Source organism: Schistocerca cancellata, chromosome 3, assembly GCF_023864275.1.
Source record: "Schistocerca cancellata isolate TAMUIC-IGC-003103 chromosome 3, iqSchCanc2.1, whole genome shotgun sequence".
Lineage (NCBI taxonomy): Eukaryota > Metazoa > Arthropoda > Insecta > Orthoptera > Acrididae > Schistocerca > Schistocerca cancellata.
In genome coordinates this window covers 333,725,756-333,738,721 of record NC_064628.1, presented here as the reverse complement: position 1 = coordinate 333,738,721, position 12,966 = coordinate 333,725,756, and the positions used below count along the sequence as shown (strand labels likewise).

The 12,966-nt window shown below is 43.6% G+C and overlaps 1 protein-coding gene across 1 annotated transcript in view; it reads right to left on the bottom strand.

The window, feature by feature from the left end:
* Window positions 1-12,452, bottom strand: part of LOC126176295 (5-hydroxytryptamine receptor 1-like) — a 167,052-nt gene extending 154,600 nt beyond the window's left edge. The window contains exon 1 of the mRNA XM_049923446.1: window positions 11,434-12,452. Within this exon, the coding sequence (XP_049779403.1) occupies window positions 11,434-12,452 (1,019 nt within the window). The remainder of the gene's footprint in view (window positions 1-11,433) is intronic.
* Between the last annotated feature and the right edge of the window lie 514 nt (window positions 12,453-12,966).

Genomic DNA, 12,966 nt, shown 5'->3' with positions numbered 1-12,966 from the left:
CACGACTGCCGCTGCACGTAAACATAAGTTTGAAGTAGCCGGAGGCACAGCAAGTGTCAATAACAAAATCAATTTTTCAGTTGCTCTAGGTTAAGTGAGCTAATTCCTCACAAAGCTGCTACTTCTTACTTGGACGTAAACAGCCCTCAAAAGAGTGATCATTCTCTGATCTAGAGTGATGAGAGTTCTACCATCGCGTTAAGCTTTGGGTGCATTGGGAAATATTTTGTAGGCATAACATAACGAATTTTCATATAATTTTAGCTTATGCGAAATAATAATGTTGATGTGTCAAGACATAATGTGAATGAATTCACACTGAGGTAAATGGCTCGAAATAGGGATATAATGAAACCATAAAGTCCTCAAATAATCAAGGAGCATTCATCATAAGTTTTCCTGGGAAATTTAAGGGAAGCTTTGAGACGTTATGCTGCATTTTTGCTCAGGGGGAAACAATCAGATGAAATGACACAATTTCAGAGACTTTACTGGTCTCCTATAGATATGATTTGATGTGTATAGACTGAAGCGGCGAGTGAAAATTTGTACCAAGGCCTGGAATCGAACCCGGGTCTCCTGCTTACTAGGAAAGGACGCTGGCCACTAAGCCACCTTTGCACAGTGGTCCGCATACCTCCACGGATTACCCTGGTATGCCTCCCTCCTCGACCCAAATTCTCACCGCTGTGTCACATTGTTCGTGTGTAAAGTGGGATTTAAATTAGACTGGGATGGCAGTGAGAATCTAGATCGAAGAGGGAAGCGTGCCAGGGTAATTCGTGCAGTAATGTGGACCACTGTGCAAAGGTGGCTTAGTGGCCAGCGTACCTTCCTAGTAGATAGGAGACCCGGGTTCGATTCCTGGCCTTGATACAAATTTTCATTCGCTACTTCAGTCTATGAACACGGAATCAATCAGTATCTCCAAACACTAATATCTCCTAATGAGCCAACATAATCAACTTTACCCTCTGGAAATATTGACCAGCTTGCTACTTTTCCAGATCTGTCATTACGAATTCTTCGATACGTGAGTGAATGCTTAACCTGAAAGGTTACAAGACGTCTAGCTTGCTTTCTTCAAATGATAAGCTAACACTACCCTCTCCTTGTTATGACTGGAGATAAGTGGGACGCAGGATTCTCGTCACTCAATTTAACTCTAATTATCGTACTTGATTCTGAGTATTGCATTTGTCAGCAGGTCAGGGGTTATTCGCTTTGGCCAAAGGAATTCATGGGATCCTTGCAATCTGTTTCCCCAGAAGATGGGGAACGGCTGAGGGGCACAACACTGGGAATAACGGGGCAGTCCGCTCGCCACTCACAGCATAAAGTCCTTGGCTCACTTGTACCCTCGTGTCACTCAAAGAAGGGCGGAATTTTCTGTGTTCTGGCATACGATAGTGTCCGTTGCTCGGATAGAGGATTTGAGCCTCAAGGGCTAGTCCGCCACCTGGTACCATCTGGAGAGAACTCACTGTTCTTGAAGAGGCCAGGCCTGCTGCTGTGGCAGCGGGACTTGGTGGAGTTCCCGCCTCGTTCGCTTGGCGTGTTGGAAATTCCAACTTGCATAAACAATACTCTGATTCACCTGTCACTCTTGGTATCAGACGGGAATTTCTGAAACGAACTATGAGAGGAGAGAGTGTCCTGATTGCACCTTTTCTTGACATATGACATATTCCGTGCTGTGAAGTTATTTAACATTGTATTTAACACTGCACTTTTATGCCTCTGGAGAGAGGTAAACACCATTTAACGTGATTGGTGTTTGCTGCAGTGCCGGGGTAAACGGGGAAGTCTGGTGCAGGGACACATGATTAAACACACTTGAATCGGTCGTCTCAGAGGTGATAGCTCTGGAGAGATCAATCTGCTGTTCTGCACTGGACCATCGCACCGGCAACATAGCGCGATCCACAGATTCTGGGCTGGTGCAGATCTCGGGCTGACCCACATCTTCACGTCCGCCGAAAAGACAAGACATTGCCGAGCACCGACGCCGAAGTGCCGTTTGATTCTAGTTACTAAAATGAGTTCTTTTCATTTTAGTTCGAACAACCAGCCACCACATAATAAAATTATTCGCATCATTGAGGGAATGTGCAGTTTGAATCCATTATCCCACCCTGGACATCATACTTCTGCTGGTTAAGTCTCTCTCATGTTAGAATCGTAGTGTCAATCTGTTGGTTGTCTTGTGTATCAGGACGAACTTCTCTAATAAATCATTAGCTTATTTTGAAAGAATTAGTCCCTTCATCGCATTTTCCTTATCAGTTGCTTTAGAACTACAGCTACTAATTAATTTTATAGCTGTTCCTCACTTTAGGATCTCAGGTTAGGTCCAAATTTGAGACAGCGTGTTTTCATTGTGTTAGGTGTCAGCATTAGGTCCTAAGGGGTGAACTGGAGTCTAGATGGCCTCTGACTCCTTTGACTCGTTTAACCATTTCTAAGTTCACACATGGGGGAGGGTGTATTGCAAAGGACCAGTCCAGTATGGGTCAAACAGTTGTCGTAGTTTCGGAAGTGTATCCTGCTGTAGAGCAAGGACTTTCTTTTACACCTAGTAATGAGGAGGAGAGGCGAAAAGACACCATATTTTATTCCAAATAAATTTTTAAAAATGTACCTCGACTCCAAACACAACTTTCTTTATTCCGTAGACATTTAAAACACTCTGGAAGATTTCTGAAGTCTAATGTGAATGCACACAGCGTTCCCCTGCCTTACTTCGACCATAAGGAGTTTTGTACATTGCATTAACCACTACATAACTAAGAAAACAATGCAATATTTTCTGTTTACTTGAATTTCTCATAACGTACCGTTTCTACAAAAGAAGGTAAGATGTTTGACAAAGAGCGACCTTCTTCAAGAATTAGGTCTTTTATTATGTGTGCACGCTGTACTGAATAAATGAAGATACAGTAAGAAGGCAGAGTTTAATTTCTAAACAAGAGACCTAGCAACGAACACCTCCAAAGTGACAGTGTCGTAAGTACACATCGTGTAGTAAGACGTAAATCCTCATCGCATTTTACCGAATAATGGCACTGAATAGACTGTGGTTATTCTCCCATCAACTTCTTGAATATATATATTAACATGAACAAGATGTTGTAAGTGCACAACAAATTACATTTACACTCTTCTCTAATGCGTGTTCTACGAACTTTCTTTTTAGCCTAAATGCATAAATGCAACAATCTTGTGCTTATGACTTTGGAACATGAAAGGGTAGAAGTATTATTTTTCGGTCATTTCCAAGTGCGAATGATGAAAGGTGTTTCTGAAAATCAAGCAACAAACGAGAACCTCTTCTGGCAGTCAAAATAGATCTCATTCACACTGCTTCGTAACAGCTTAAGTTTCATCGAGAACGCTTAAGAGGAATTACATCATGACAGTTGTGACAGGTGAAGGCATATCACTGAAGATTAAAGGATTTCCGTCGTCTTAACTTATTATCTCCGGCGTGTGGATTTTTGAAGGTATTAACAGAGCGTTTAATTAATTCATAATCACAAATTACCGCACTCTGCGCCGGAAGTTTTTTTCTTCGTTTCTTTTAATGTGTGATAGGGCGCTGATACGTTTGCTGTTTCAGAGTGACAATTATTGAACTATATGAAAAAAGAACGTAAATTAGTTACAAACTACGACGTGCACACACATCATTCAGTATGTAAACGACGCTACAAGTATTCCGATTTAAGTTATGACATGTTCGGTATGCCTGCAATCATTTATGTGGCGCAGGCGAATAGCAAAATTATGGATGAGCCGCTGAGCTTGCGGAACATCTGTGCTGTCGGTGACTTCCTGAATGGCTCTTTTCAGCTCAGCAGTGGTTTTGGCGTTTTTGCTGTACACCTTGTCTTTAAGGGGGGTAGGACGTCAAACGGGACGACCTGGAGCAGGAGAGAGACCACAGGACGTTTTAATTTCCACTGTATACACATTTAAAAATAAATTCATAAAAAATTGTCAGAATGACCAGAAAGGATTCAGGATTTACACTTATAGTGGTGGAAGTTCAAAAATAAAAGAAAATAATTTAGTTTTTTGACATTTGTATTTCACCTTTTTTTCACTTACCATTGGCTGCATTTGTTGCTATAGGTACACTTTTCTTCATATCTAAGGGAGATTGTTCGATGAATTTTGCACAGCATACACACCATACTTACAGGTTAAGAAACTCTAGAATTTTCCAAATCTACTAAAAACTGTGGTAAAAATTGAGATAATTAACTATAAAATTTGAGTTTTTTCTAAAATATAACACCACATTCATTTTATCATAAATTAAATAATTACTAGAGTTTCATACACCTGTAAGTATGGTTTGTATGCTATGCCAAATTCATTGAAGAATCTCTCTTACTTATGAAGAAACGTGTACCTTTAGCAACAAACGCAGCCAATAGAAGTTAAAAAATGATGAACTTTCACATGTAAAAAAAATATTTTGTTATGTTTTTGAACTTCCTCTACTGTGATTGTGAATCCTGAATCGTTCCTGGTCATGATGTCAAATTTTTATGAATTGATTCGTAAAAGTATAGACAGTAGAAATTAAAATGTCCTGTGGTGTCTCTCCTGCTTCAAGACGGCCGTTTGAGGTCCTACCCCCCTTAATGTAATTCCTCTAAGAGGAGTCGATGCGTTCGGATGCGTAAAATATGGCGGCCAATCGAGACCCATGCCACTGGCCTATTACGCCAGAGCCAGAAAGCAGTTCTGAGAGTGCTCCTCCAGGACATCAAATACTGTCCTGCTTCGATGGAGTCGAGCTCCGCCTTGTATGAACTACATCTTATCGAAATCAGGGTCGCTTTGTCTAATGGAGATGAAATCATCTTCTAAAACCTTCGAGAACCGTTCGATAGTCACTGTGCCATGAAGTAATATTGCACACCATACAGCCACCCGTTGAGGATGAAGAGACTTCTCGATAGCGAAATGCGGATTCTCAGTCCCCCGAATTCTCCAGTTTTGCTCATTGACGAACCCATCCAAATGAGAGTGGACTTCGTCGCTGAACCAAACCATACGTGCGAATACTAATTCCCATCATATCCCGCGGCCAACGGTGCAGTTTGAACTTCCTAACGCAAACCGTTCAGAAGTCATGACGATTTTATTTCATATAGTTCAATAACTGTCCCCCTGCATGTGGTTGCGTATGCTGAATACTTCCTATTGTATCTCAGAAAAAAAGATGTCCTGTTCTATACACTCTGCTACATTGAATTCAGTCTCAGCACTACACACAAAGACAGAATGTCATTGCTTCAGAATTTCTTTAGCGACGGTAGTTGTAATAAATTCAGAGTGTCGTTCCTCCTTTTATTTCCGTTAGTGCCTCGTACAAGCAATAACAGACGGAGAACGTTGACAGATATGATGAACAGATTACAAACAGCTTGTCTAGATCACTTACACATCACAGATAAGTTACTTTGATTACTTGGTGAAAGAATGGTGAGCCATTCCATATTTTCAGTAGCAGGTAGGAAAGAAACATACAGTAATACCGATGCCATACCGTATATTTTCCGTTAACAATATATGTTTCTCATGCGACCTCGCTTCTATATCTGCTCATTTAAATATTCACACGGAGCAATTGTTTCCTTGTTTTTAAATAAGTGTCATACACAGAATTTAATAGAAATGACGAATGATTGTTTGTTCAGCCTTCCGCTACAAAACCGTAATAGTGTTATGTGAAATCAGGAGAGCGGCCCTGTTATTCGTCTTCTTAGCGTTTAACTCTGTAACACCGATACATGAATCCACTACCATTTACCAACTCTTGAAAAGAAAATATTAGTTTCACACTAGTTCGTGTGTGTTACTGCGTTGTCAAAATTTTTACAGTGGCAGATTAGTTACACCGCACTCTTAAACGCAGTGAACAGCTGTTCTACCTTCGGTTTGTCAAAATATACAAAATGTTATAGTGTAATTTATGAGGATCAATTTCTCATTTCCCGAGATGGGAGTATCAGCTTCACGTTTAAAGCGTTGTTGTCGAGTGAGCTGCCTACGTTAGATCCACAATGTTCCGAGTTTCTCAACGATCAATATACGTTTTCGGTCGTTATATGTAACTGTGAAATCATGACCTTTGGTGTGAAATGCGTAAATTTGCTTCAGTACCTAGGAATGTAAAACTTCAGCCATTTTGGATTATTAAAAGTCATACCCGTGCTTGGAAAAAAATATTATCATCGGCGTTATGTCTCTAGAAAGACAGTGATATAGTTATCCCAACATATTTCATTACAGCGAAATTTTATTTGTTTATGTATCTGTTGTGTAATAAACGCAGGACGATGTTATTGTTGTAATGGACAATGTTCCGAAACTTGTGAGATGGATGTTAGGCTTCTTTTTGTTTTTCTCATTGTTTTTAACTATTGTTCGTTTGACGACACGTTTTTCAGGCAGCTGCAAAGCAGATGTACGTCTGTGCTGGTCACATTCCAAAGTTTTGCAGGAACACAGATGTGTCGGGGGCAAATATCAAGATATCTATCGCTCTTTTATAATTCGTCTGGCGGTCGAATTTTTCATTTCTTGCAATGGAAATTATAGCTTTATGTGTATACAAAATCTTGTTCAGGTCAGTGCACTATACTGCAATGTAGACGAGAAACAATGCTGTTGTTTAGACGTTGTATTTCGTAACATTATGCCACGCTATTTTAAAGGGAAACTTTACTGTGGATTCGGCTTTTCAAATCAAGCTGTTTAGTGACATCACGCTTAATGTTAAGAAGTAATTATATTTTTATGTAGAATTTCAGCGACTTAGATTTGAGCAATTTTTTTTCTTAGTATGAACCTGAGACAGAATTTTCACTATCGAGAGAATACGTTAGGCCTATGCATATGCGCAAACATGAAGTATTGTGGCGTGTTGTAGTGTTATAGGAAGAAGCTGGTAGTGCATTAAATACATCCACTTAATACGAAACGCTGGAAATGTTGACTGTGGCAATCTGACAGAATCAGTTTATAGGACGTAAAAGACGTTAAAGATCTTCTCGTCTTTTGTATCTATCATAAACTTCTAAATATCTGTCGCGTAATTTACCTGTCTGAAAAATGCATTGTGTTGTGTAAGAAGGAAATGATACGAGCAGTACAGTAGAAGCTGGAGCAGTTGTTTAAGAAACGTCTATTGACGAGTATTAACAACGGTATTAGTGCTAAATGTAGAGGTACATTTACAGTGCAGCGAGGCGGACGTTTTATGTTCGGACTGTGAATTTTATGAAACTTGGGACTCCATGCGTCAAGACGGAAGTGTACTTTACTATCTATAAGGAGAATGTTTCGAATGTGCACATATTTATTGACAGAGGTTTAGCAATACTGATTTATTAGCTACATAATAAAGGCGCTTTCGTTATTGTAGCCAAAAATAGCTACTGCTTATCGGAAAAATGTGAACAATGCATTCTTGATAACATTAGAGATTGCTGAAGTTAAATTCGTAAAATATTTCGGTGACCAAACTGGCTTCGACTTCTGCCCCGATAAAGAACTGCTATGTTGCCAAGTGGCCGCTTAAATAAGTATTGGTACTTTATTAATCACTACCGCCCAGTTTCAAGCTCGAAACAATGTGGTAGAAACGATGCTACAATCTAAATGATTTCATTTTCAATAGCACATAGATAATTGGTGGCATAAGGTTGCGTCAAAAGATGTTGTCTTTATTTGTGTGTGGATCCCACCTATTGACTACCGGCTACTGATAAGAAGAAATAGATTCAGGCAATACAACACCTTACGCAAATATTTTACTGAAATCAACGTTATTATTAAACGAAATATGTTCGTTGCTCAGGAGCGTAGCAAACGTCTGAGCTAGCGGGGAGCAACTCATGTTAATTTTGTGGTGAATCGCGACATAATTTGAGATTTCACAACAGAAGTTTATGGGTAAAGTTGCTAGTGATTTAAAACTGTATACCACTACGTATCGGAACAGAATACGAGTTCGGTTCGGGAAGATGATTTTGCTAAGAGTGTAGCTGCTGCCTCCCCTCGCTCACCCCCGTCTCCTCTCCCACACCTGACCCACACTGGATACGTCCCTATGGCTGATACTTGCCACAAGTAACAAGGCAAACATGGACGAAAGCATCATTAGCTGTTGTGAGCCATCGTACAACGTGTACGGAATGGCACCGTAAAGGACTGTGTCAAGATAACAAATCATTACTTCGTACTGCTACATAAAATAGCACGCAAGTATTGCTAACCTGTCTTTTGTTCTGCCTACTGAAGTCAACTGCGCTCACGTAGCAAAATACATACGATGTTGTTTCCGTATTCAGAGTATTTCAGCTGCCCCTACCGATGTTGTTTATGCAACCAGCAAAGTTTAATCTGGCCTTCAAAAACAGTGCGCAAGATTTTAATATTCTCTTGCTCGCTACGCGAAAGCTGTTAGTCCTACAGGAAACATGAACGCGACAAATTTTGTAGGAAATTTAACGTAGTTTTCATATCTTACTGGGATACGTTTTCGTTGGAGGTCACGGTTTTCGATTTGTTCAAGAGAAACGAACCAAAGTAAACTTCAATGCACCTCTCCCTCCACATTCATCCCTTCCCAGTCAGGATTTCTAGTATGTTTCTCGTGGCATTTCTTCCTATCACTGTACAAAAATTGCCGACAACACGAACTATCCCCAATGTTTGACCTTTTTTAGTCTGTATTAATTGGGCTGTTAAGTAAACAACATAGTTGGCTAATTTGTTAACGTTATTAATTTAAACGTGCTCTTGAAGGTAATGAAAAATAAACGACTTTGTAGACATTATGCTAAAACTAATTACGTTGACAGTTCTATCAAAACTTAACCCTTACAAGAACAGTAATTTTGGAGTCCGAAGGCCTGACGGGGACAACAGTATAATTCCTTATTTTATGCCGTTAAAATTGACTAAACGTTTATGTAAAATCTGCACGAACATTAGTTTTCCAGTTTGTAAGTGCTCGACTAAGCCGATAGCGTAATAAGGTCAGTTGACGAAAACCAAACAAGGTCGAACGTGGAAAACAACTGGTGAATTCGTAAATTTCTGTACGGTGGTAGGAAGGTATGCTGTGAACAATATACTAGAAATCCTGACGTCTGGGGTCTGAGTGTGGGCGTGGAGGTGCATTTGAAGGTGACTTGTATGTTTTTGTCGGATACTCGAAAACCACTGTCTCTAGCGGAAACGTATCGAAAATGGTTCAAATGGCTCTTAGGACTATGGGACTTAACATCTGATGTCATCAGTCCCCTAGAACTTAGAACAACTTAAACCTAACTAACCTAAGGACATCACACACATCTATGCCCGAGGCAGGATTCGAACCTGCGACCTCAGCTGTCGCGCGGTTCCACACTAAAGCGCCTAGAACCGCTCGATCACTGCGGCCGGCGGTAACGTATCCCAGCACGAAATTTAACTACATTAAATTTCTTAGAAAAACGTCGTGTTGATTTTTGTAGGTAGCGTAGCGGGGGAGTCAATATGAAAATCTCCCTCATGGTTCTTAAAGGCAAGGTATCACGTTGCTGGTCGCAGAAAATGACATCAGTAGGGACAGATGAATTACTCTGTCTACAGAACAACATCGTACAGTTTTTAGCGGTTGATGGCTGTTGAATTCAGTATGCGGTACAAAACACACATGTATATTAGTGTATGTTTGTGTTGCAGTGTGAAAGAATAATTTTTGATTTCTTGCTTTATAGGAGTTGATAATACGGTCATGTAGTCCTAAAACAGTTTGTGGTAAGTTAATACAATTGTTCTGGTGCACAAAGTGCGCTCATTCACAGTCAATAATACTCTTCTGAGTCGGTGACAGCACTGTCAATATGCAAAACTTCCGACGTTCCGGCCACTACTGCAAGTGGGCAAGAAAAGTTTAGTTCTTATACACTGGCGGCAGAGGCTGTTGACGAATTCTAACAAACTATTGAGGACGAGGAGGAGGGGGCTGTTAGACGTCCAGAACCCGAGGAAGGCCGCTTAAATTAGTGGCCGAAACGCCGGAAATTTTACGCACTGACAATGCGGTCACAGACTCAGAAGTGTTTTGTTGACTGTGAATGAACACACTGTGCACCACGGTCGCAATGTAGACACTTTTGTTGTTACGTAATAGATCTCGGGTGAACAGCCTGGTATGAGTGTGCGTAGGACACAATATTTCGGCAATCGACCACGTTGCCATCATCAGGTGCACTGATGTACTTGTAAGTAGGCTGTTTAGGTTTTTATGTTGGTAACGCCACGTAGCGCTCTGTATGAAAATCACTGGCTGTGCTGTGTGCAGTCTGTGGCTGGTGGGCGTTGTTGAAGTAGTCGTTATTGTAGTGTTATGTAGTTGGCTGTTAACAGCGCGTAGCGTTGCGCAGTTGGAGGTGAGCCACCACAGTGGTGGATGTGGGGAGAGAGATGGCGGAGTTCTGAGAGCGGATGATCTGGACGTGTGTGCATCAGAGACAGTAAATTTGTAAGACTGGATGTCATGAACTGCTATATATATTATGACTTTTGAACAATATTAAGGTAAATACATTGTTTGTTCTTTATCAAAATCTTTCATTTGCTAACTCTGCTTATAAGTAGTTGGTGATTTCAGTAGTTTGACCCTTTTATTTAACAGGCAGTATTGGCGCTCGCTGTATTGCAATAGTTCGATTAATGAAGATTTCTGTGAGGTAAGTGATTCATGAAAGGTATAGGTTATTGTTAGTCAGGGCCGTTCTTTTGTAGGGATTATTAAAAGTCAGATTGCGTTGCGCTAAAAATATTGTGTGTCAGTTTCGTGTTTATCAGAATAAGTAAATAGAGTAAAGTCTGACTACGCTCAGTTTTGTTCAGCTGTTTGAAAATAAAATAACGTAGGGGTTTATCAGCACAGTGATTCATTAATTTTTCTAAGGGGACGTTTCGTATACTGACCGGTGGTGGGCCCACCGACGACATCAGTGCACCTCATGATGGCAACGTGGTCGATTGCCGAAATGTTGTGTCAAATACACAATCATACCAGGCTGTTCACCCGAGATTTATTTCGTCATAAAATAGGCCTGGAGAAAATGAAGAATCACATTCTTGTTGTTCCAAGATGGCCGCTTTACTGCCACCATAAAATCTTATGGAAACTCACATAAGGTTTGCCATGTTTATTGACTGTGACACTTGCCATTGAGGGTGGTGTTAAATAAATCACACATTTTAGACGACTAGTGCATAATGAACCCTGTGGTGGGGGCATCAATGTTGTTTCAAACGGCGCGGTGCAGCTGTGGACAGACTGGGCGCGGGCAGGTGTCCGAGGACCACCTGTTGGTACTCACGGTGGTATTGGTGCTGGTGGTGCTGGGCCGGTGCTGCTGCTGCTGGTGCTGCGCCCTCACCGCGGGCGACGACGACGACTGCTCGTCGGCGGCGGGGGTGGCGCCGTTGCCGTTGGCGGCACCGTCCACCGCCGCCGCCGCGTCCGCCTCCGCCGTCGCGGCGGAGGCGGCGAGCCGCGTCTCCGGCGGGCCGCCGCCGTTGCCGACGCTGATCTCGAGGTAGGAGTGCGCCCGCAGGTGCGACTGGGCGCGCCGCTCCTCCAGCACGATCTTGCGCGCCGCGCGGAATATCTTGTAGTAGACGACGATCATGACGCTGAGCGGGATGTAGAACGAGCCGAGCGTGGCGTAGATCTGGTAGGCGAAGTTCTGGCACACCTGGCACTGCGGCAGGCCGTGCGGGTCCTCGTGCTCGTTGCCGAGGATGAGCAGCGGCGGCAGGCTGATGCACGCGGCGCCCAGCCACACCAGCGCCACGCTCGCCACCATGCGGCGCGGCGTCCGCCGCACGCCGTACTCGAGCGGCTTCGTGATGGCGTAGTAGCGGTCCACGCTGATCATGCACAGGTTGAGGATGGACGCGGTGCACGAGAGCACGTCGAACGAAACCCACAGGTCGCAGGCGACGGGGCCGAAGCTCCACACGCCGAAGATCTCCGACAGCAGCGCCATCGGCATCACGAGCAGCGCGACGCACAGGTCGGAGACGGCCAGCGAGACCAGCAGGTAGTTGCAGGGCCGGCGCAGCTTGCGCACCAGGCACACGGCCACGCAGACGAGCACGTTGCCCACGACGGTGCCGACGATGACGCAGAGCAGCACGAGCGCGATGAGCACCGCCTCGGCAGGCGTGTAGGGCGAGCGCGGGCCCGGGAACCACCACTCGTCGGGCGGCGGGCCGCCGCCGCCGCCGCCCGCGCTGCTCGCGTTGGCGCTCGAGTTGCTGGAGGCGGCGCCGGCGCCAGAGGCGGCTGCTGCTGCTGCTGCGGCGGCGGCGGCGGCGGCGGCGGCTGCTGTAGCGGCGGCCACGCCGGCGGGCGCCTCCATGCGACCGCGCTCACTCGCGCCGCCGGGCCTCCCTCACCATGCCCCCGAGACCCGCTCCCCTCGTCTATGGTCACAGATGAGACGTCAGACGCTGCTAGGTTCCGACAGCCTTCCACTGCTTATCACACCCTACACTGCTCTCGTACGCGAAATCGACGATTCTCCAACAGCTAGCTCTCAATCACCACTATGTTCCGGGCCTCACACTTTGTATCACTACCCGAAACTTCTCGCAAGCTAAACCGCCGTCCACTTATCCTCCACAAGTATCTTTGAGCACAAAATCGTTCCAGTAGTCTTACACTATGGCGCACTCGGGAAATCACCGATTCTCTGTTAACTACCACATAGAAGCATCTTCAGCGAACAAATGACCACAATAGCCTCACAGTCCGTATCTTTTCCGGCACGTTTTGTATGATATATCGCCGTTTGTACCACCACTGCCGCTCAAAAAAAATCACACCCACTTAATAGTTACAATATTGCCATATCACTCGTATCCGGCACTATT